The sequence below is a fragment of the Limulus polyphemus genome, unplaced genomic scaffold (assembly GCF_000517525.1).
Source record: "Limulus polyphemus unplaced genomic scaffold, Limulus_polyphemus-2.1.2 Scaffold532, whole genome shotgun sequence".
NCBI classification, from domain to species: Eukaryota; Metazoa; Arthropoda; class Merostomata; order Xiphosura; family Limulidae; genus Limulus; species Limulus polyphemus.
In genome coordinates this window covers 393586-419457 of record NW_013666142.1, presented here as the reverse complement: position 1 = coordinate 419457, position 25872 = coordinate 393586, and the positions used below count along the sequence as shown (strand labels likewise).

The 25872-nt window shown below is 31.0% G+C and overlaps 1 protein-coding gene across 1 annotated transcript in view; it reads left to right on the top strand.

The window, feature by feature from the left end:
- LOC106458908 (AP-2 complex subunit alpha-like) overlaps positions 1 to 25872 on the top strand; it is a 73649-nt gene extending 47777 nt beyond the window's left edge. Inside the window, exons 16-24 of the mRNA XM_013918473.2 lie at positions 2160 to 2261; positions 8256 to 8429; positions 9037 to 9251; positions 10484 to 10656; positions 11107 to 11230; positions 12131 to 12247; positions 14277 to 14346; positions 19920 to 20054; positions 23024 to 25872. Coding sequence (XP_013773927.1) covers positions 2160 to 2261; positions 8256 to 8429; positions 9037 to 9251; positions 10484 to 10656; positions 11107 to 11230; positions 12131 to 12247; positions 14277 to 14346; positions 19920 to 20054; positions 23024 to 23101 — 1188 coding nt within the window. The 3' untranslated portion in view covers positions 23102 to 25872. The remainder of the gene's footprint in view (positions 1 to 2159; positions 2262 to 8255; positions 8430 to 9036; positions 9252 to 10483; positions 10657 to 11106; positions 11231 to 12130; positions 12248 to 14276; positions 14347 to 19919; positions 20055 to 23023) is intronic.

Here is a 25872-nt window from a genome sequence, read left to right as displayed (position 1 = left end):
AGTTAGCCAACACTAAGCAGCTGGTACATAATTGAATAGAGGTGTTTAAACATTTGTTTAACAACAAGTAAAAGCTTGGAATGGTCTATTCTTTCATCGGGGGTGTGTCTGTGAGCCAGACTAGTTTTGGAGAATTCCACTCCTCATCCTATTGTTTTGTTATATGAAAACAAGCATAGTTTTTATATGTTTGTAAGAACCTTGTTTTAAATTGCTGAATAAAATGATATGATTGTAGCTGTTGAATGAAAATAATGATAATGATTAACTTGTTCACATTTCAATATGTGTATTTGGCATTGTCACTGACATTTTATGAGCTTAGGGCTAGGATAGTTTCCTCAGGTGTGTCAACTACTGGCTGGTTGAAGAGTTTCATCCTTTTCAGTGCTCACTCAGTTCTTCTCATGGAGTGTGGTGTGATTGTCTTGGACCAATGAACACACTTGGAATGGCACCGGGTTTTATTTGTCTTCTTTGGGGTGAAGGTCGACACAACAAAATAAAAAAATATATATTTTTTTTATTATTGTTATTATTAATATTTATGAACAATCACTTTAGATTTAGATATAGGCTTACTATAGATTTTAACATACGAGATAAGTATTATTGAAATATTAGTCTTTATTAAGTATCATGCATTACATAAGCCTAGTCATAGGCTATAAAAATAATTTTGTAGACTAAACTTTGCAAAATGGGACATGGTGTGGGGAGTGTATTTTGAAAATAAAATTTTAAAACTTGACTCAACATAAAAAGGTTATAAAATAAGAATAATTTTAGACAAATTTCTAAATGAAAAGTAAAATTAATGAAAACTTTATTAAACATAGTTACCATAGCTAGTTTCAGATACATAGACGTTAAGCACGGAGTGGCCATGACAAACAACAACTCCTTTCTTTGGTTTCCACTGGACCTGTCTGAAAGCATGAAGCCACATTCTATACAGTTCCAGATTTGAAGGCCATGAATGATCACCTCTCTTAGAACATCTAGGCACACAACAAGTTGTTTGAGGCATTTTTGAACTATTATATTTATGAATCAAACAGAAAGCATGATAACAAGGCAAGACAAAGAACACGAATAATATAAACATCCAGGTATTTGAGTATGGACAAGGACTGCATCACTACTGGCACCCTCTACTGGTATTATTACCACAGTTCCTCATTGTTGAAGTTTTTGCTTTCGTACATTTGTCTACTTTTATCATGATGGTTTCAAACTTTCCACATTACTCTGTATTATGTGATTACTCATGTGAATGTTAAACATTCTTTCTCAATACAAAATCTTATTGTTAATTTGGCTTCTAGCCAAATAATATCTTCTGTGATTTTTGCAGAATAGAATTTCACTGGTGAAGTCTATTTACCTTTTTGAAAACACCACGTACAATAATGTGCCTCAGTTAAAATGCAGTTGTTGATTGTTGAGATCCAGTAATACCTTCTTTGGTGTGTTCTATATAAAAGCATTGATTGCTTAGTTCTAGTTAATTTCTTAGCGTATTCTGCTATACCTAAGTATAAAAACACATAGCTGATATCTTTGGTTATAGATCAGTTGTGGCCTAGTGGTTGTAATTCCCATACTTTGAAGATTCATGGGTAAAGTTTTCTTGCCACAAAAACTCTCTGCACTTTTGAACCATAAATGCATTGTAAAAATGGTGAACGTATCTTTCTTTTCAGTCAGTCAGGAGTAGCCCAAGGTGGTAGTGCTGTTGACTAACTACCTTCCCTCTACCAATTTGAAATTAGGGATGACAATGCAGAAATAATCCTTGCATAGCTTTGCACAAAAATTATAAACAAACAAAGTGTTTGGTTAACTGACCAAATATTTACAGTAATATTTCTCATTATTTTAATACTATTAATAAGGTCTTATTATTTTCCTTTTAAGGGTAGAATTCTCTGGGTTCATTTAAATTTTGACTCTTATAATTCTGAAGAAATGTAACAGTTAATAATGATCTGTTGTATTTGTTGTTTATAAAGAACTAAAGATTGGAGGTAAAGACTTATGATAACTATTTACCTGTTATGATGGTGGGTAGATAAAAATATGTTGACTATGAAAAGTGTCTGCATCTTGTGAAGACATGGTAGGATATGAATGTTAACACAAAACTGTTTTTACAGATACTGAAGAGCAATAGTAATGTCAGAAACTCTGAAGTGGAATTACAACAGAGAAGTATGGAATACCTTCAGTTGAGTCAGATTGCTAGTTCAGATGTTCTGGTGAGTAGCATTTGTATGTTTAGTATGTGTGTTGAAGATCAGACGTAGCCTAGTGGTTAGCTTGCTAGTATCCAGCTCATACCAGTAGCTATTGGTCCTCAGCAACCAATCCTTTCCAGCAATTATGCACCTCAGTAAAATCATTTCTGTTGATTGATGTGGAATTTTTTGAAATCACAACTAATAGCATAAACTAAAACATAGATAAATAATTCTTTTGTCAGTACAACTAGTTTATTTCTAACCTGATTTGTGAAAAAATATCTCTTCACAGCACCAGTTATAAGTTATTTGAACTTTGGGAACTTATTGATTTTTTGTGTAGAAATAACAAATAGAATTATTTACTTTTGAAGGAAATTTTACTGTGTATGTGCATTAGAAGCACTAACCTTACATGTGAGACACTGCACAGAACAAAGTAAAATTGCTAACTAATAATACAAGGGCTTTACTATATTACAGAGAAGGGTGACTTGTGTAGTATGGACAAAACAAAAGAATGGTTACATTTTTTGTAGTTTAAAACTTCTACCTACTGTTGCAAATGGCCTCTATGTCGACAACTTCCATATGTCATGTCGGTTTTCAAACATGATGGTTATTGAGAGGCAGTTTCAGACTGCCCTCAATTGTTTGTTGAAGTGGACCACAGCAAACGGTTTTACCTTTTCTTTCTCTAAAACCGTTTGCATGCACTTATGCCACCAACATGGTTTACACTCCAATCCTGAGCTCCTCTCAGTGATGTTGTTCTTCCCATGGTCCCTGAAGCAAAGTTCTTATGGCTTATCTTTGACCATAAGCTTACTTTCATTTCTCACATAAAGCATGATGAGAAAGGAGATCCACCTAATAATGACAACCAGGAAGGAAGGGCCATCATGAAGTTAGAAGTAGAAAAGGTTGATGAAGATATGAAAATTGGCAAAACAAGTAGAAATGATGACATCTCTTCAGAAATGATGGAAGCCTTAGACTATGTAGGACTGAAGAAAAGTGTATACTTGTTTATGATTCTGGATACATTCCATTTGATATGAATGATTCAATATTTGTCAGAATACCAAAGAAAGCAAAAGTCATATTTTGAAGGTTACATTGAAGATCATATTACAGAGAAACCGATAAACAATTGTAGAAGAAATAAATGAAGTACAAAGTGGATTTATGACAGGAAAAGGAACAAGGGAAGGAATCTTCAATTTAAGAACAATAGCAGAAAGATACTTGGACAGTGTGAAAGATGTATGTGTGTTCCTCATTGATTATGAAAAAGTTTTTGACAGGGTCAACCATGAAAAGTTGATAGAATACTTGAATAGCCTAGATATAGATGGCAAAGATTTGCAGCTGATACAAAATCTATATTAGAACCAAAAAACATTCATAAGGACTGAAAAGTGATTATCGCCAGAAATACAAATTAATAGAGGAGTACACCAGAGATGCGTCCTTTCCCCATGTCTATTTAATTTGTACACAGAGAACATCTTTCATACCATTGAGAGCAATAAAGATATTAAGATTGGTGGCATGTTGATAAATAATTTAAGATATGCTGATGACACTGTACTGATGGCTGAAACAGAACAAGACTTACAAGATATTTTGAATGATATAAATAACACAGGAAAGAGGTATGGAATGAAAATGAGTGCTAAGAAGACAACAAGTATGATGATAAGTAGACATGATAATAAGCCAGAAATTCAGATAAAATTAGAAGAAAGAGACATATAACAAATAGAGAAATTCACATACTTCAGCCGGACCATAACATGTGATGGAAAATATGAAGCTGAAATAGTGAAGAGGATTGAGGTGGCAAGAGGTGCCTTTAATGGTATGAAAACAAGTCTGACATCAAAAAACATAAAAGTAAAAATAAGGAAGAGAATGATAAAGTGCTATATTTGGTCAACTCTATTATATGGCTGTGAAACATAGACCTTGACACGAGCATTGATTAACAAACTGGAAGCATTTGAGATGTGGGTGTACAGAAAGATGATGAAAATATCCTGGATAGACAAGGTAACAAATGAAGAAGTCCTCAGTATGGTGAATGTGAAAAGATATATTGTACCAACAATCAAGAAAAGAAAAGTAGCATATTTTGGCCATGTGATGAGACGAGACAACATCCAGCAAGTCCTACTAGAGGGTCAAATAGAAGGAAAAAGATACAGGGGAAGACCAAGAACAGAGTGGATAACAAATATTAAAGAGTGGACTGAGATAGCAAGATATGAAGACCTGGTGAGAAAAACACAGAACAGACAGAAGTGGAGGATTCTGACAGCCAACCTTCCTGAGGAAGACAGCACATGATGATGATGATGATAAAGCAGCTACATGTCAAGTGTACAAGAGCACTGAACATTCTCCATGTCCTCTCTTACACCTCTTGGGGAGCACATCAATGTTTTATGTTCAAGATCTATTGTGCTCTCATTAAATCCAAACTGGACTATGGGTCTACGGTCCTGCCTTGAAGATGCTGGACACCACTCACCGTCTGCAGCTTCAGCTCTGCACATGGGCTTTCTGCACCTTGCCAGTCCAGAGTTTGTCCTCTTCACCTCTGCCGTTTGCAACTTTCTTTGCAGTATGCTACTAAACTTCAATCCTTACCACAGCATTCCACCTGGGGTTGTGTCTTTCTTCTTCAGTGGGCTATGCTCTTTTGGAATAGACAGTTTGCCATTCTTCCTTTTGGCCTTTGAAATGAGTGTGTCATTGGATGATGTTGCTCTCTCCAATGATCAGCCCATCCCGGCATGGCTTATTACCATCCTCACCTGTGACCTTTCTTCGTGTCATTTGAGGAAGGCGGATACTCCCAACTGGATGTACCATCTTCTCTTTGCTGAACATCTTTCGAACCATTCTTCTCTTTCTGTTTTTACAGATGGTTTGTAATCAGATGACTCTATGGGCTCTGCCATGGTTTGTTGTGGCTCAGTGGATGCCCACAAGGTCCCGTCTACAGTTTCTATGTTTACTGCCAAGTTGTATGCCGTTTCTTTTGCCCTTGATCATATAGAAGCTATGCAGTACACTGACTCTCTTAGCTTTCTACTGGCCCTAGAATCATTTAACCCTATCGCCCCTGTTATCCTTTACTACACATGACAGAAGGTTTTAGTGTCTTACATTCAAAATTTTATTAAACTACTTTTTGTTTATGTTATACCAATTAGTATAGCATAAAATCTTAGCTAATAATCTGTATTTTAATAGTATACAAGTTTTAAGTTCTTAATTCTACAAGGCAATATTTTTAAAAAATCCTAAATTTCCACTAGTGTGACCCATGTGACACATTATCTCTTAGCATTTCATCATCTCTGTTTTATCCACCACCCCTCGAAAAAGCACAAAATTAAATGTAAAATACTCTCTATATGGTTTGCGCAAACAAACTATAATTTTATAGCCTTCAATTTTATTTGGTAATAGAGCTGTCGAATAGAAAATCAGACCCCACATGCCACATCCTCTCTTTCACAATTTGATGATAGTTCTCTCTTACGTTTCATTATATATTACCTATAATCTATAGAAAGTCAAGGTTTTCATCTATCAAATGACATATTTTATAACATTATGTTCTGAATGATTGAATTTCAATTTCATTCAGAGTACGAATATCGTTCTCATGGGAAAGTTAACAACTAGCTTCGATGAATTTGTAACAACTCTTATTGCATAGTTAGAAAGCCAGGAAAATTTTGAGAGGTAAATGAATTTGTCTACTTTTTGCAGGTTATTAGTCTATATTCTTTGGTGCAATATTTGATTAAATAAAAACCCAGCTGCAAGAAAAAAGAAGATTGGTTAAGTATTCTATTTCTTGTTTTTCATGTTTATTCTTGATGTATAATTATGAAAGTAACTAAAATCTAAAATACAGATGTTTTTAAGTTATTTAAGACTAGATTAAGTAAAATAAGTAATAATATAATTAAAATGGTTCACAAGGCATGCACGCGAGTAGCTCATGGGTAATGTAATTTAATAGTGTAACATGAGCTGCACATTCCCTGAGTGATTTACAACTTATAATGGCATGGACAGTAGTTAGACACAGTTCAAAGGGCAGTAAAATGGGTAATAAAAGAATAACATTTAATTATAAATAGATGTATATTGTTACGAACTTAGAGCTATTTAGGATAAACGAATGTAGTTTCATGTTTGAAGAAAAAAGGGTAATTCAGGTGTTTTTTTTTGTGGTTACAAGGTCAGTCAAATTGACTGATCCTGTTTTGAAATAGGATAGAGAAAATAACTGATAAACTATAAAGTTTTACTGACAAAAAAAGCATCTGAAATGCATTTAGGAGGTTTTAGGGATTATACAAAGGAAATTTGAGATGAGGAAAAGTATTTTTAATTTTAACATGAAAATGACTTTGCACACAGACTATTCAAAACAAATACTCAATATATTGATGGACAAATCTTTATTTTATTTATTTATTTATTTTATCACTTCACGAAAAAAAAAATTATTTTTTTGTTATGGGAAAGACTTATAATATGAACTGAAAGACTGCCATATTTTGTGAATATATATATATATATACACACACTATATTGAAAGTTAGAAGTATTACATCTATAAAAACGTTATTCAAGTACAAAGAAGTCACTTAGTCAGTCAAATTAACCGAGCTTGTGTTGAGAGAGTTAATATTAGTTCTCACCGTGTTCTCGTCGATATTCAAAAATAACTAGCCCATTTTTCTCTATTTTCTTTTCCAACCAGTCACCTATCACTTATACACAGTCCATATATGGACTGTAGTTCTATATTCATGGCTTAGCTTCATGCCAGTTGCATGGCTTGGGGGTAAACAATGTCATAACAAGCTCTTCCAGATTAAACCTACTGTTGCTCTCTGGCCATCTGGTCTCCATAAGGATTAGATGGAGGAAGTTGTTTTGGCTAGGCTATGCACTGGTCACAGTTTTTTAACTCGTTTTCTTTTATCTGATACAGACCCACCAATGTGTAGACTTTGTGACACTCAAGTCACAATAGCTCACAGTTTACTGTTGTGCCATCGTTACGACCATGAGCGGCAGCACCATATTCGACATGTACTTTCGATGGGTTTACTTCTGACATTGGACGGTTCATTGGGGATGGTGACATTGTCCAACTTGGTTGTGTTTTTAGCTTTTTATGAGCCATTAGCCTTTTTACTTCTATTTGAGTCTTTTATCTGAATTTTGGATTTTTTTCTTTTAAGAATTTTACTAGTTTATGGAGCAGATTACCCAGTTGCTTTGTGACAGAAAATGCCAAACAACTAACCACTACTGCCCAGTTATAATTATGTTATTAAACTTTGTTATATGCTTCCCAAATTAGCATGTCTTTTTGTAGAAGTCCTTATAAATGACTTGTGTATTTATATAAAATTATATCAATGTAAAAAAATCCTACATTATGCAACTTGTAATATACCACTTCTATTACTTCAAAGAAATATTTTGTATTGCAATTTTAAATGTTCTTTAAGCTCCCACCTTGTTCTAACACTAACCAAATATACTTTGCAATGTACAACTTCTAAACAAACAGAATCTGGATTGCTAGAACAGCATGATTTCAAAAAAGGCCTGAAATGTTGTTGGACCCTATTAATCCTGAACCTGAGTAACAGTTCAGGTCAAAGATCACAATGAAGTTGGATACCTGAAACTCAAAAAAGATTACTAAAACAATAAAATTATATTGTATAAGAACAAATCTTAGTGCTCTGAAGCTTCAAAAGAAAACAATTTGTGGAAAAACCAAGTATGTACAAGTTGTCTAATGTTAGTAGTATGTTTGTTGTAAAAATTAATATTATGTGGAAAGATTTATAAGTATCCATTCAAAGATTTAGTAGATCTTCATAAATTAGTAACAGAATTGCTTCTATGATATATTGAGGTGATAGTACAGTGATGGTTCTGTTTTGTTTATCCCACAAGGCCACTGTTCTTGAAGAAATGCCACCCTTCCCAGAACGAGAGTCTTCAATTTTGGCCATCTTGAAGAAGAAGAAACCAGGAATGAGTGAAGGAGTGACTGGTCCTCTCAAGGAGAACAAACATCCTGCTGCAGTGATAAATAACACAGGAGTCTCATATACGAAAAATTCAGAGGTAGTAAAAACTACAGGTTTACTTTTAGAAATATAAATTTTTAAATGTCTTCACGATACAAATATATATATATATATATATATGTGTGTGTGTGTGTGTGTGTGTGTTATGGGCAATTACTGAAATTGAGATATATTTTCATAGGCTTGACAGTATTGTTATTTCCCTTTGTTTTGGAGCATTGCTGATAATGCCTAGCCAATGACTGCAGCACTCTGTTTTACTGGTTTTTAAGACAACATTGCCTAACATTTATGGCCAATATTGTCACTAGCTGGGCAGTTTCATCAATGCCCAAGTATAAATGACAACTTTGTTTAGCCATTGATGATTGTCCTGACTTTGGTCATTGTTCATAACACATACATAATATATATTTAAGAGGCAAAACTGAATACATTGAGGAATCAAAAGTGCTGAAGTTGAAATTAAACTTTTCTACACTACCTCTTCAACTTGAATGTTAAGTTTTCAGAATTTTGTTCTGTGAGACCTCATTAATTGTATTCAAGATTTATTAAATTTCAGAGGTTCACAGTTAGTTTTTTAGTTACTGATATTTAGTTGTTAATGTTAGATATTTATCATTATTATTATTTTGTATCAGAATGCCCCCTCATTGGCAGTTTCTGCAGATTTGCTTGGTATTTCTTCCTCACTGCATCAACCAACCATCAATTCAGCTCCACCAGCTTCATCAAATAACACAAGCACAAATCTCTTAGTTGATGTCTTTGGTGAAACTACGTCTCCAACTGCTGGAGGAGCAAAATCAGCAATTGGTGATGGAATTATTGTGAAAAATGAAGAAAGCTTAAAAAAGTGAGTGATGTGCAGTTAATGTATGACAACAGATGAATGTTATAAACTCTTTTTTTCATTGGATAATTAGCCAATTAAAATACAGTGTGTTAAAAGGAAACCCAAATATTTATTCTAATAAATCATAGTCTGTTATACATTTTATTTGGTGCTCCATTTTTTAACAGATTAAGTTATGATGCACTTGCATTTTTCAATCTCTGTGCTTTACTTGGCCTTGTGGTTAGGGCACTCAACTTGCAGTCTGCAGGTCACAGTTCAAACCCCTCCCCAAACATGCTTGCGCTTTAAGCTGTTGGGGCATTATAAGGTAATATTTAATCCCCTTATTCATTGGTAAAGAGTAGCCCAAGAGTTTGTGGTGGTTGATGTTGACTAGCTGCCTTTCCTCTAGTCTATCACTTCAAAATTAGCTAGTGCCAATAGCTCATGAGTAACTTTGTGTGAAATTCAACAAATAACATTTTTCACTCTTTTTTTTTGTCAAAGCTTTTTATGTTAACATGGTTTCTTCTTTCACTGCTTATCTGACACCTTTTAAACATTCATATGAAATATTTAAGATGTAGAGTTTAATAAGTTTAAAAAGCTCATTACCTTTCAGTAGCCAGGATCATAAAACTTATTTATGTAATCTAAACTTTTAAGGGAGAAGTTTAATTTTGTGTAGAATTTTCCATTCATACTTTTGTTACTTGGTGTTACAATTTTTCAACTTTTACATCCATAGATATTCTTAATGTAATTCCTTCTATTCAAACAGTAAGAAATATCAACACCCTTAAATTATGTAAAACCTTTTTAAAAGTGTTTTTGAACAGACATGTATATTTTCTACAATAAATGATTCAGTGAAATATATACATATATTAACCACTTAGAAACATAAATTTACATTGCACAATGTTATGAGTGTAATGAATATTCCACTGTATTATTTGGTCAATGCTTTTTTCTTACCATGGGATTTTTTTCTATTTGATCATAAATAGTATTATTTTCAGTATTTTAAGGCAATGGTATGGTAATGCTGCAAAGCAATAATGTATATGCAAGTCCTAAAAAAATAAATGTAATTAATAACTAAGTTAGATTATTTTATGACCTTAGCTTTTTAAAGAAAATTCATATACCTCTTTACTTTTTAAGTTGATGGTTAAACTTGTGTACTTTATTCTTTTGTATTTGTCGTATAAAACATACTGCCTTGTGTTGTTGTTTTATTTATACAGGTTCATCTGCAAACACAATGGTATACTGTTTGAAAATGACCTCTTGCAGATAGGGATAAAATCTGAATACCGACAGAACCTGTGTCAAATGGGGTTGTTTTATGGCAACAAGACTAACTTTCAATTCCTTAGTTTCACCCCAAGTATTTCATCTCCTAATAACCTATCAACAAGTATCTTTTATTACTTGACCAGTGTATAAGTGTTTAAGAGCAGTTCAATGTGTCTGATTCTCAAACATTACTGTTGGACTGTAAACCTGAGGGTCTGTGGTTCAAGCTCAGTTGCTGCAAGATTATTCTTCACACTTGTGTGTTTGATGGTAAAGTCCAACAATTCAATTAGAGTAGCCTCAGATCTGAGTGTGGGTGCTGTTGACAAGCCTCCTTATTCTGTCAGTTCACAATTAGGGATGCCTATCTAAGTATGGTAACTAAAACTATAAAGAAAATCATGTTTTGTAATAGAGTTGAAGAAACTTATGAAACATGTTATAAAACTATAGCATTATTTACATAGTATAAATTTTTATACAGAATTTTTAAGGTTTGTTTTCTTTTTGTGATGATAAATCATTTTATTTTGTTTGGATTTTATGGAATTTCCTTAACATGTGAAAATAGAATTGAACATTCAAGTGAAACCAGTTGATACTGTTGTTGAAGCAGGTGCCCAGGTTCATCAGATACTGAATGTAGAGTGCATAGAGGATTTTACAGACCTTCCCTTGTTAACTATTCAGTTCATGTGAGTTTGTTGTTGTGTTCATTTTGGAACTTTGTTTAAATTAGTTAATTCCCATCATATTACTAGTAGAAATGTTCATATCTGATGCCATCTAGTAGGAAGTGACATAAAAAATGTAATTCCAACAGTTTGGTAACTGTACAATTCACTTTCATCAGGAAAAGTAACAATATTCTCATTTATAGACAATTTCAAACAACCATTGAAAGAATGATATAAGATATTGCACAATGTGTGGGACAAATATATAACAACACAATGTTATTAGTTTTCAACTGACTTAAGTGAATTAGATCTAATACAATTAAAATGTTGATATTATTATATGAGTCAGGTGAGATAGGTAAGTGAATGATATAATGGAACATATATATATATATATATATGTGTGTGTGTGTGTGTGTCAGATACTGAATGTACATGAATAAATTAATATTTATGTGTACGTGCATGTGCATGCATATAAACACATGCATATCAAGAGGTTTACTGTACAAACAATAGATGAGTAAAAAATGAAGCTGTTCATTCAGAAGACTTCAGGGCAGGAAATCAACATGTAGAAAGGTTATAGTTTTCGTGGTTTTAAGTTAACGGAAGATGTGCATATACTGTCCTTAACTTACCATTCTCATTTTGATGTCTTTGACTTTACTGGCTTTCCGTTCAACATTATGGAAGTTCATGGGTATTATTTCATTATATAACTACACTAAGTGTTCAAGAACATGTTAGATTATTTTTTAATCATTAGTTTATAAGGATATTTTGTGCTATAAATCATTATTCACTTACACTTTTATTGTAAGCATTTACGTTCAAACACTGAAGAATGAGTATTTGTTAGTATCAATAGATAATTATTAAAGTCATAAATATAATTTTTTGACTTCCCTGTAGATACTGTAATGTCCAGCAGAAGTTAACATTGCGTCTCCCACTTACTATAAATAAGTTCTCGGAACCAACAGTCATGAACTCAGAATCATTTTTCACAAGGTGGAAGAATCTCAACAAGTAAGGACTAATGTAAACTGTGTTTTACTTTAAATAACTAAGAGTTTAGGTAAAATCTATAATACAGTGAACAAGACTTCAAGGTAAATATGTAGTTCAATAAATAAGCAAGTATTTATATAAAATGTATTAAACAAGTATGAGCTTGAGTAAAATACAAAACATTGTAAACACATAGAGACTTTGGTAAAATTTGTTGTATAGTAAACAAGTGAGGACTAGAGTAATCATATAATGTAGTAAACTGTTAAGGATTCCAGTAAATATGCAGTACTATAAGGAAGAGAGGACTTTTGTAATATGAACAATAGAATAAGTGTGATAAAAAATTTAGTAAAATAAATAGTACAATAAACAAGCAAGGAGGACATAAGAGTGTAGTACAGAAAACTAGTAGGGACTTTAATAAAAATATAGTACAATATAAAAAAAGTTTGAGTAAAATAAATAGTACAATAAACAAGTAAGGAGGACATAAGTTTGTAGTACAGAAAACTAGTAGGGACTTTAATAAAAAATATAGTACAATATAAAAGAAGTTTGAGTAAAATAAATAGTACAATAAACAAGCAAGGAGGACATAAGTTTGTAGTACAGAAAACTAGTAGGGACTTTAATAAAAATATAGTACAATATAAAAAAAGTTTGAGTAAAATAAATAATAAGAATTTGATTAAAATATATAATACAGTAAACAGTTAAGAACTAAATGTATAACACAGTAAACAACTAAATGTATAACACAGTAAACAGTTAAGAACTAAATGTATAACACAGTAAACAGTTAAGAACTAAATGTATAACACAGTAAACAGTTAAGAACTAAATGTATAACACAGTAAACAGTTAAGAACTAAATGTATAGCACAGTAAACAGTTAAGAACTAAATGTATGGCACAGTAAACAGTTAAGAACTAAATGTATAGCACAGTAAACAGTTAAGAACTAAATGTATAGCACAGTAAACAGTTAAGAACTAAATGTATGGCACAGTAAACAAGTGAGTTTGTTTGTTAAGAAATTTATACTACAAAGAACAGATAAGAAGTTGATAAAGTAAACGTGTAAGTTTTTTGTCATTATATTAGAATTCCATTATTTTATACTAGTTTAACATTGCTTCATTTAGTATTACATATCTAAAGGAGGCCATGCACTTTTGTAGACATATTTCTGCTACATATTCACATATATTTCATACCCATATACATACATATATATATATATATATATATATAAAGAAATGAAAAATATAAAATAATATAAAAAGTTTATATGATGTGTTATGTATTAAACCAGTTGGCTAGAAATAACTATACAAAACTAAACCTTTTCAAAGTTCTTAAAGTAGAATGGTAACATGGAATTTTGTTATGACTCATAGAAAACTTGTAGCTGTTCAATATGAAAGCAGGATATTTAGATAGAAAATAATCAAAACTATTTGAAGCTTACACCTAGGATGTAAGGAAAAATGTGTTGTTCTTGTTTTATATCCTGAATCCTAACTAAACATGCTTTAGTAGAAAGTAAACAGAACTATTCTTATGCAGTAATATCTATTTCTGTTAAAGTTATTTGATTTTACTTTTGAAATAGCCATATTGTCAAACTCTGAAAGTACACTTCTGAATACCTTTGTAGATTTGTTGTCAGCTTTGAGACATGGCTATGATCTGTTTTAAACTGTAGATCATCCAGTTATTTTTCTTGATTCACTTTTAATTTCATGTAAATGAACTAACTTGTTGTGCTAGGGACCTCTACACTTTATGAACAGTGACTCTAAAATTTTGTGTATGAAAATTATGAGTAATTAATTGTTTTAAGTGTGTCTAATAGAAGCTATTTATTCAATAATGTAGGTGTGTAAATTTATTTTGTTATTGAAATCAGTTGTGTAACTTTTATATTACAGTTTCACACATCCTGACCAAAATCCATAATACTTTTGTGACTTGTTTAACTTGGTGAATAACTTCATTTTTTAAATTCTATGCTCCAGACTTTTTTATTATTTTTTTTTAGCCCAACTCAAGAGGCACAGAAAATTTTCAAGGCCACTTATCCTATGGATTCAGAAGCAGTGAAAGCAAAGGTAAGAGGTGTAAACTAGATCTTGTTATTTTTAAACCTGAATAGAAATACTGCACAAGTTAAGATCTACTGCAATATACTGCTTTATACTTACAGATCAAATTCATAGTGCATAAAAACTGTATATAATGCTGATAGATACTATATCAAGAATAAACAATCAGAGTGGATTACATCAATACTTCAGTAACGGGTATTCTTCCCTTTATCAATAATTATAAATATAACATTAAGGAATTAGACTTTAAGGTGCCTTACATCAATTCTTTGATCCATCTGTGTAAATGGTATTGAAATAAGTAAGACTCCTCTGTTAAATCTTGATCAACCTATCAATCTAAGGACAGATAAAATGTGCTTACTATGTCTATGCAATCTAAGTAGATAACATCAGTGTTTTAACTAAGGATAGATAAGGTATGCTTACTATGTCTATATGATCTAGGTAGATAACATCAGTGTTTTAACTAAGGATAGATAAGGTATGCTTACTATGTCTATACGATCTAAGTAGATAACATCAGTGTTTTAACTAAGGATAGATAAGGTATGCTTACTATGTCTATACGATCTAGGTAGATAACATCAGTGTTTTAACTAAGGATAGATAAGGTATGCTTACTATGTCTATACGATCTAGGTAGATAACATCAGTGTTTCAACTAAGGATAGATAAGGTATGCTTACTATGTCTTTATACAATTTAGGTAGATAACATCAGTGTTTCAACTAAGGATAGATAAGGTATGCTTACTATGTCTATACGATCTAGGTAGATAACATCAGTGTTTCAACTAAGGATAGATAAGGTATGCTTACTATGTCTTTATACAATTTAGGTAGATAACATCAGTGTTTCAACTAAGGATAGATAAGGTATGCTTACTATGTCTTTATACAATTTAGGTAGATAACATCAGTGTTTCAACTAAGGATAGATAAGGTATGCTTACTAGGTCTTTATACAATCTAGGTAGATCAGTGATGCTAATTTTTTTTAATTATTAATGTCTTTATGAAATAAAGATAAGTTTACAGACTCCTATACTTAGATAGATCTATCTGTGGTAGCTGATCCTACAATGAAGAAAAACAATCTTTACATAATAAGTGTGAAAGTTAGAAAAGTTTCCAACCAAAAAATTATTTCATTTAACTGAACATAGTATTGTTTTTTGTTGATTTTTAACTGTAGTATATAAACTTGACCTTTACTGTCACAGGTCACTGTTTAGTGTTCTTGTACAACTAGGGATCAGTGAACCACAGACTGAGAACAATGTTGGTAGATGACATTAAGAATTTAATATTAAGGACCAGTGAAGTGTTCTTTTTTTGGTATTGAAAATATGGACAAGTGTAATTTCTTGTACTGCAGGGTTAAAGCTGTTAATGTTGATAACATATCAAGATCTTGGTTATTAAACAAAACAAAAGATAGTAAGTAGCACAGACCACATTAACTCTTTCCATATGACATAGGTGAACTTGACCCACTTTGGAAATGTAAAAGTATATGTAATATAACTCGTAATTTGCCAAATGTAGCTTCATAAATAGCAACCCTTTATAAAACGTTACAACTCTGTTGTTTAATAGAACAATAAATTACAATTTATAATAAAGTTTTATACTAAAGATTGCTCTGTGAATCTACAAAGCCTTTGGTCGGTCAGTCAGAGTGAAAGTGGATTTTCAAGTTAAGAATAAACATACTTATCTTTGTCTTAGTTTTGTATTTCATTTGTATAATCTCCAGAACCTGCTAAATAGATAGGAAAAGGTATGTTTGTTTGTTTGTTGTCTTTTTGTAAAACATATCTGTTATTTTCTCTGTCCTAACACCAACTGTAGTAAATTTATAAATGTACAGTGAAATGAAATGCTGAAAAATATAAAATACATAATACTATTTTCTTCTTCTTTGAATAAATCATTTGTCACCAGATCTTCAGTTGAATTATCTTCATAATTTCAAAAGTTAGGTTTTTCCAAGGAATCCGTCGTTTACTATGTGAAAAGCAATAAATCAGAGGGAGAAAGCATATCTATTTCTCCCCACAAAAAAGAAAATGATCAAGTTACAGCTCATGAAAGTTTAATTATTCTATTTTTCTTACGTAATGTAAGAAGTTCTTACTTTTTTACATTTAAGTTACATATGTTTAACAACATATTACAATAAATATTTTGAAAAACATAAAAAACAAATTCAACACTTACTGTAGGTTTTAAGGCCTGTTTACACTTGAATGCCATACTTCAGTAACCGTACATTTTTGTCACTTTACTGGTTGTTCAAATAATAATTCATTTAGCTTTCAAATATGTATTTTAGAACATAAAAAATATATCAGACACTAGAATGGACTGTCTCAAAACTATAATTTATCTGGCTTTCTATCTAAATTATAAATAGGTTTAAAAATTATGTTACTGTTACGGTGTTAAGTTTCCTGTAAATTATAATATTCTCTCTCTAGTAGTTATAAACAGACATGTAGAGTGATGTTGTTAATTGATATGAAATGCATGAAAAAGTTTGGAGGGGATTCTGTTGTGAATTTTACATATTTATTAATATCTCAACAAATGAAGAAGGTAAGGGGTTCAAATTTTTATTATTTAATGCTGTTATATGTGGTTTATGTTTCTAGTTGGTTGTCAGATTCAGTAGCCTATTTATGATGTTAGAAAATTTTGAAAGGGAAAAGTCGAAGCCAAACATATCGTGTAATATAGATGAGTAAAGATTGAGAATTTTTTGTCTTCTTTTGAAATCAAGTAATTAAAACTTAGATAATAAAAAAGTTAAAATTGAAATTATAATGTACATTTTTATACACATTTTGTTGGTATACATTGATGATATAGTTGTTTAATTAAATTTTATAAATGTAACTTTGTAAAAGATTCATGTGCAGTTTGATCCTGTCATACATACGATTAATACTTTAGGCAAAGACAGGTAATTTGAAATCTTTGAATGCTTTAGATAGACTTTAGACTTAGAACAAATAAGGTGTCCTATATTAAAACTTAAAACTATAGAACCATTATGACTTTCAAGGGATCAAGAAATTACTTTATAATTCATATCATTCATAGATATAAAAAAAAATGTAGGTGTTGCAAGCAGGTAGACAAAATTTGTATTAGCAATAAAGAGATAGAATGATAAGTAGATGAAGTGATAGAGTATTTATAGATAGGTGAATATAGTCCCTTGGCTGAGGGGTGGGGGAGATACAACATCAGTTTGTTGTATCTCTACATGGTGGGGGATTATGCTGGTGATGTTTAAGAAAATCAGTTTCAACTAAAAGTGATTAAGCTGTCATTCTTGAAATTAATTAATTGTTATATTTGGAAAATCTGATAATTGTTTCATTTTGTGTATTTGAATATATATATATATAATATTCATAATCATATTATTTATTTTCTTGCCTGTCAAAATTTTGTATTAAATTTTTTTAGTAATTTCTATTTGTGAAATGTATAATATTTTAGTAATATTAATAGTTATAATGATATAAGGAATTTGTTAACAACTGAGTGGTAGCATGACATTGTTTTACAAATCCAAAGTTAAGATGAAACGTGAATCTCATTATCTGCTAGTAATGCCACATGACAAAAGTTGGAAGTATACATTGAAAGAACTTCTGAGCAGCCCTCAGTTTCTTAATATTTGAATTGCACATTTTTAACATTTAATAGATTAAGCAAATTTCAAATCATCTGACATTTTTCTAATGTTTAAATATTCAAACTCTAAGCTATTAACACCCTTAATTTGTTAGTATAACCTGGTGATCTTGTGAATGAACAAAATTTACATAAACCTGAAAATAGTTTTGGTAACAGGATTGATTGATAAACATGTGTTCATGTTAATTAAAAAATTCCATACTTTTTATGTAGATGAACTTGATGCACACAGTTTCAAAGCATGTGTGAAAATAATACAATGTGTTTTTATATGATTTGTAACATGTGCAGTGGTTTTATAGATGTTGGAAATCTGAGTACTTCAGTTAGCAACTGAAAGTTTTGAATATTTTTGTGCACTTCTGTAAATATTGCTTTAGTAAATGTTTTACCCATGAGGAGTATACTTGTTACAGAATATTCCATTTTACAATTGTAAATGTGTTCCTTCTATGTATTGAAAGTCGAAACATAAAACAGTAGAACCTCAACATTAAGTGCACCCTTCTGACTGCATCTAAATTCCCTCTATAGTAAGGTGCCCTTAATATTCAAAAAGGAGCCATTGATTATGTGTTTACTTTGTAAGAAACTCTTTAATAGATGATTGTTTGTCATATTTACACTGGTGGTGTTGCAATTGACCCTCAAGAGTCATTACAGTGTCTAAAATCTCTAAGAAACCTCACTCAAGTGCAAATTTATTTTGAGCAACAAAGCACATGCATCGAAATAAACCGACTTGACCTGAACATATGGAATTTATCAGCTTATGCAGCCTACAATGTTTAAAATGAGAGTAATAAGATTGTAAGTTGAATATTTCAAAATGTTTATTACAATAATGGTTCAGAGATGATCCAATAAACATTACAAGTGTTTGAATATTGGTCATTCTTGTGGGATGTTTGGAATTTAGCATACAAAGATACTTGTGCACGTAATTATAAAATCCTTTTTCCCTTTTAGCAAATTTATTCATCAACCAATAATTATTCTTTATTCACAGATGCTTAAATGTTAGTTATTTTTATTAAAACATAGAAGAATAAATAAAAAATATACTTCGAAAAACAAAGATTTTGAGTGCTTACAGTGTTATGAGTAATAGTAATGTTATTTTATAAAAATTTGGAAAATAACTTCTAAAAGGTTATGTCATGAGCACTTTAACCTACTCACAGAGAAAAGGTTAACTGCCTGCTTTATTGAGTGCCTGTATAGAGAAGGAGACTAAAGAGACCGAAAAGGTCTGCCCTTAATGACAAGGTTCTACTGTAATTACAATTTTTAAAATCTGTTTATGCTGCAATAACGTTTTTGTGATTTAAAATAAAATTAAAATTTATGATCAGCATGATTGTAATTAAATGAATAACTTGCCTTTGCTGTGTATGTTTTGGTAAAGTGTAAATAATTTGGGAATCATATGGAAACATTAACGAACTGTAACTGTTAATGTACAGCCTGTATTGTCTTTATTAAACCACACATGCTATTTTACATTTTGTTATAGATATTATTTCAGAGATACATTAGAAAAATAGGTCAAATGGGCAGGGAAAGGTCTGGGAAAAGCCAAGTAATTTCATTCTACCCAAGGTGTGGGAACCTTGCATAGGGTCATCCATTTTGATAATTTCCAGTTGATAGAACAGTTCTGAAGTAGTTCTTAGAGTATTATGTATGTTCATATAAAATGTTTGTCATAACATACAGAACAATTCAAACATTTTTTTTTGTAACTGTAATTACATTTCTTTAACCTATTAAATACACATTTTGCTTTTTCTAGTTGTGTTAAGTCAACATTATGTCAAACCCTAGTATATGAATGCATTGTCTTTTTTTTTACTGTAGCTAATAGGATTTGGAATACAACTGTTGACTGGTATTGATCCCAACCCTGAAAACTATGTATGTGCTGGAATCATTCACACTCGTACTCTACAAGTAGGATGTTTGATTAGATTAGAACCCAACACACAGGCTCAAGTAAGTTGATAAAACTCATTATCTATAAACCAATCTTCTTTTTTTCTTTTCGTATGATTCTAAAGTGTTAAAATGTATGCATGTGAAGATTGTCTTCATGTTAGAGGATAAAATATTTCTTTTTATACAGTGTCTTCTTGAAATTACTAGCATGATTGTAAGAAATAGCAATAAAGCATGGTATATAAATCAGTAGTTTGTGTAATATGAAATGACAGTAAGACTGCTTTTCATACTGAGAAATCATGTCTGGCTAGTAAAAAATGATTTGTCAGTTTTGTTCAAGAGTGAAATTCAGCCAGCACTCAGTACCAGGACTTGTTTGATCTGTTTTTCATCCAATCCACATGTCTTCAATTGTATTATCAAAAAGCAGACACATCATGACTCACATAATCTAAATGATTATTAAATATTCTTCAAGTGAACCAGTTAGTGATCTAAAGACATTAGTTCTTGTTGGCCATAAAATAATAGGAGAAATTATTTAGCAGTTTCAATGTCAGGTGGCCATGTGATTTGTATGGTTGGTCAATAATGACAAATATATACAAATTATGGGTTTTACTGGCTGATGAGAAAAGGCAATTTGAGATCTCGCACACCCTGGCTGCAAGAAACCTCAGTTGTTCAAGAGTGACCATTACAAGATTGTTGGGACAATTCAGACAGACATCAGAAAGGCCTAGGACAGGCAGGCCTCATTTGATCATGCTTCAAGAAACTATCTATGTACAAAGTATCGGAGAAACTGGTTCCTCATTGTGATGTCATCAAAACATTTATTGGCTCATGCCATCAGCTGACACAGCATAACCAGGCAACCTATAGCTACAGGTATACATGCCTACAGACCCTAAAGAGGGACAACACTGAGCCGTGAATGTCATCTGTGCATAATTAAGTGGGCAGGAAATCTTTTGAGATGATGCATCTACATCTGGCACATAGTCTTGTTCTTGGATGAAAGCAGATTTTCCTTATATAGAGCTGATGGCAGTATCCATGTGTAACCTCTGTGAGTGAACGGCTCAGTGTTGTGTCAAGGAGACAGTCGTTTGGATGAGGGAGCATCATGGTATGGGGAGGAAATTATGGCAACCAGAGCACCTCCATTATTGTAATTGTTATTAATTTCACTGGTCAGTATCACAAAGATGAAATCTTATGATCTTTTGTTCTTTCTTTCATCTGCCAACAGCCCAGAATATTTTATTCCAGCACAACAATACCAAATCCCACACATTAAAGGTGGTATGAAATCTAATCCAAGGCAACAACATTGATGTTCTACAATAGCCAGTATGTTTTCTTCATGTGTCCCCAATAGAAGACTCTGGGATCATGCGGATAGAAGAACAAGAACAAACCCACCAATCAATAGAAAAGAGCTGAGGCAAACCATCATGGAGGAGTGGAGACAAGTTCCTGATGACATCACCCATTGTCTAACTGGCTCCATGAGGAAGTCAGTAGTAGTGTGCATTAATGCACAGGGTGGTTGTGCATAATATTAGCCTTAATTTGGTGGTGAAAATACAGATTTGTGTGTGAGTGCATATTTGTGCCAATTCAGAATCGGAATCCATATGGGATTGAATGTAAGGGTTTCAATTTATAAGCCCTCCATAGATGTGATTTCCTAACAATACATTGACCATAGATTTTTCTATCAAGAACACTTTGTTTGAAATTGCCATCTTGTTTTGTTGTCAAAATATTCAAACTTTATATCTGATATAACATTTTTTGCACGTCACTGTATATTTATTTCTTTGAAACCATGAATAGAGTGGTTGCATCTATTGTTTTTGGTAAACTATATTCTAAATTACATATATGAGTAAAATCCTTTGTTTTATGTGCATTTTTTGTTAAGAACTTCACCCCTGCTTTTGTTTTGATGTAATATCACACAAAAAAGCATATTAGGGGTACACAGTTTCTGTTTTGAGAATGTGTTCTGATTGTAAGAAATAAAACTATATCTAGGGCTATTTTTTTTTATGTTTATTTTAAGCTGTTTTATATTTTTATTTATATATATCTTAAAATTGGTGTTTTTTAGGGTTTTAATTTTTAGTTTTATGTAAATACCTTAAAATCTGTGTTTTGGAATTTTTAATTTTAATACTAAGTAAAATGAATAACCATTTCTGATGTTTTTTCAATGTTTATTGAAAAAAATACCAATTTCTTTTTCGTTTTTTTTTTTTGTATTTAGGGATGTTTTATCAGTGTTTATTGGTTAAAACTGAAAATTAGAAGCCTTAACTATATTTTGTTACTTGTACATGGTGTCTATCCAGATTATGTGTTCTAATTTTAAGAAACAAAATATTACCAGTTATGTGTGCAGTACTTCAGAAGCATGTGTTTTAATTTTAAGAAACAATATATTACCATAAAAATATAAATAATTAAAGGAAGCAGCCTGTTATGTAAAATGTAAAACTTGTTTGTACTCTGTATATCCAACAGTAAACAGTATTACCATTTTATGTGTACAGTTTTTCTTTCAGAATTATATTTGTTCTAATTGTAAGAAACACACCAAATGTTAAATGTTGAGGGTGTCTGTCTGTAGTGTGTGTGTCCTGACTGTAGAAAATAAACATTGCTATGTTAAATGTATAAAGTATCTGTCTAAATAGTGTATCCTGATTGTAGAAAACAAAGCAATCACACTTCAGTGTACACAGCATCTGCCTGAAATGAGTATTCTCATTGTAGAAAACAAAATGTAGAGATTTTTCTGCTTGTCTGTGCTTCTCTTACAGAAGGCTAGAAGCTTAGGTGTTGAGCAAACTTTTTTCTTTGAGATTCTGTTCATAATTTGACTTGAATAAAATTTCACATGCAACATCTGTGTTGAGTGTGTGTCCTGATTTAAGAGAGTAAACAAGATAGATGCTAAGCGTTTATGTATCTCATATGGTGGTTAACTTGAATGATTTTTTACTTTTCAGATGTACCGTCTTACTATTAGATCCAGTAAAGATACGGTTTCTAAGGAACTCTGCAAGCTGCTACATGAATTATTCTGACCTCATTCTACCATTGACAACATCTTCATGTTTATTTCTGCATGTGCAGTTTAAAAACCTGTCTGTAGAGCAGGCAGAAGACAAACGTCAGATTTGGAAAAAATATCTTCAACCTAAACATTATCTGCAAAAATGGAATTTCATGGTTTTAACATTTTACGGAGGTTAGATATATGTTGACTGTTTGTCACCTCTCTCTCTACCTGCCACTTTATACACCTAATAGTGACCCAGGAAGAATAAACAACAAAAAGATAAATGCAGAAAGATTTGATTTAACCAGTGTGTGTTATTGTACCATGATCTAAAAACAAAACATGACAAATATTGTGACAAACAAAATTAAATCAAAAGTTTATAAGGGGAAGTATAAGTCTAATAGATGATAAATAAATGTTTTATTATTAACTTTGTATTGAATCAAAATGTATTATTGTTTTTCAGATTTTTTTATCAAATACTGTAGTAATAAATTACCAAAAAAAATTAATTCTTAGGGTCTTGAGAGTGACCTCAAATATTTTGTAGTAGATGTAACCAGGAAATACTATTTTGAGAATGAGAATTTCTTCTTGCCTTCTGTATGATTTTCTTTTTAATATTGTTTATTTCTGTACTAGTATTTGACAATAAACAGCAAAACAACTCAGTTTTAATTTTCCACTTAAACATTGTTCATTGTTAATGAACTATTTTCTGAACTTGTGTTGTAAAACAAGTCATGCACATGATTTTTTTTTCTTCTTCAATCATTAACTTTTTATTTACAGAAATATATTTACTCTTGTGCACTTTTACAGTTTTGTGCTGCATTCTTTCCATGTTAGTGTTATGAAGTGTTATCATAAGTGGAACAACCACTTCATTTTGTCTTCTAAATCATGTAATAGAAGTATAATTGTAAATTATTGTCAAACATTCCATTTACAATTCCTGTTCTTTCACATAACTTAAAGCAGGTTTTAACAAGTTAAACTATAAGGCTTCTGTCTTTTTTTAAGATGTGTGCGATTCTATAAAAATTGTGACTAAGAATTTTGTACTTTAAAGTATAAGTGCAGTAATTTTTATCTATTACACATGCTTACATGAGCTTATGCTTCAAGATGAAAATGTATTAGAACAAATAGTAGATATACAGTAGATAATCAACTTTAATATTCTAAAGTATTCAATTCTTGAAACTTAATAGCAGTTATGTTGCATATAAAAAAGTTGCACATGCATATCATCAGTATGTTTATTACATCAAATCTAAATAGATGTTTGCATGAATTTAGGAGAGTTATGCAAAATGTATGTATATTAGTTAATATATGTTCTTTTTGTATACCTTTTGTAATATTTTGTTTTTAAAACATTATTACAAGCATTATGCTGCATATTTAGTGATAATTCTCATTTTGACTTTTTGAAATAACAGAAGCATAAAGAAATGCTGTTTAGTTTAGTTAAGGAATTCAATAAACACACTTTTGTTCATGAGTTTACACATCTGTAACTGCTGAAAGCCCTGCGAGTTTTAGTAAGTGGTGATGTATTTACATTAACTTTTTTATATTACCCAAAGCTGTGAAATACATAAAATATATATATTTGCCTCATAATTGCCATTTGGACTTCTTCAAGAATAATTTACAGCATTAGTTTTAAATTTTTAAAAATTGTCGTAAACTGATTAATAAAAAAATTGAAATAGCAAATTACTTAACAATAAAATTTTAATATTTGAAAATTTAAACCATTTCTTTAGTGGAATTGTTGCTAAAATTTAGTTTAGTAAGCACTGTAATAAAAAAAGAATTTTGATGTTTCTTTTCTCAGAAAGAACTTTGTACTTGTGTTCTTTGTTTACAGTATTAAATTTCGGGCAAAGTGAATAAAAAGTTTTTTCATCAAGAAAATTGAATTATTCCAGTATAATACAAATTGAAACAGAGGTTTTGTTTTATTTTTATACTAAATGAATAATTTTTTGACATTACGTTTTAGTTTTGGTGCCAGATATGAACTATTATAGCACTACTGTAAGTAGCATTTTTCTCCAGTTTTAAGATTTGTACTGGTTACTTATTATTTTGAAAGATACAAATTACATGTAAACTGGAGCAGATTTACATCATAAATCTATTTGTGCTCTCTTCTTCTTCATGCTTATAATGAAATTATTAAAATGAAACACTTAACACAATGAACAGATGGTCAAATTTTACAATTTTTTTAGCAAAACAATTTAAAACTAGTATTTATAAATTGGTGTAACATAATAGTTTGCTAAGATTGCCATCAGTTTGCATTTTGTACAAGAAAGATAAAATGTGCTAAAAAAAGTTGAGATAAATTAGTTTTATTGCCACGTTTTCAAATATTAAGGTAGATTTAGATACTAGAGAATCATATGAACAACAGTTTGTGTATTATTGATAAAAAAAACTAACGGTTTAAGTCTAAACTGCATTTTCTAGTGCAGTGATTTATAAGGTTGGTTAAGAATCTCGTTGAACTTGCGTAATAAGAGGTACAAACTGGGCAAATTTACACGAAGTTCAGTTGATATTTTACTCCTAAAGTTTGAATTTATAAAACCTAAACTCAAGTAGTCATGTGATGTTTGAAAATAATTGGTGTAAAACACATTAAAACTGTAAACATTAATTGGATAAAGGAAAGTAAAAAGTTCAGTGTAAATGGTGGTTTGAGCCAAAAACTAGTATATAATTTATAAGTAAGTTTTGTGTAATTTTCATATAATAAAAATCCTTATTTAATAA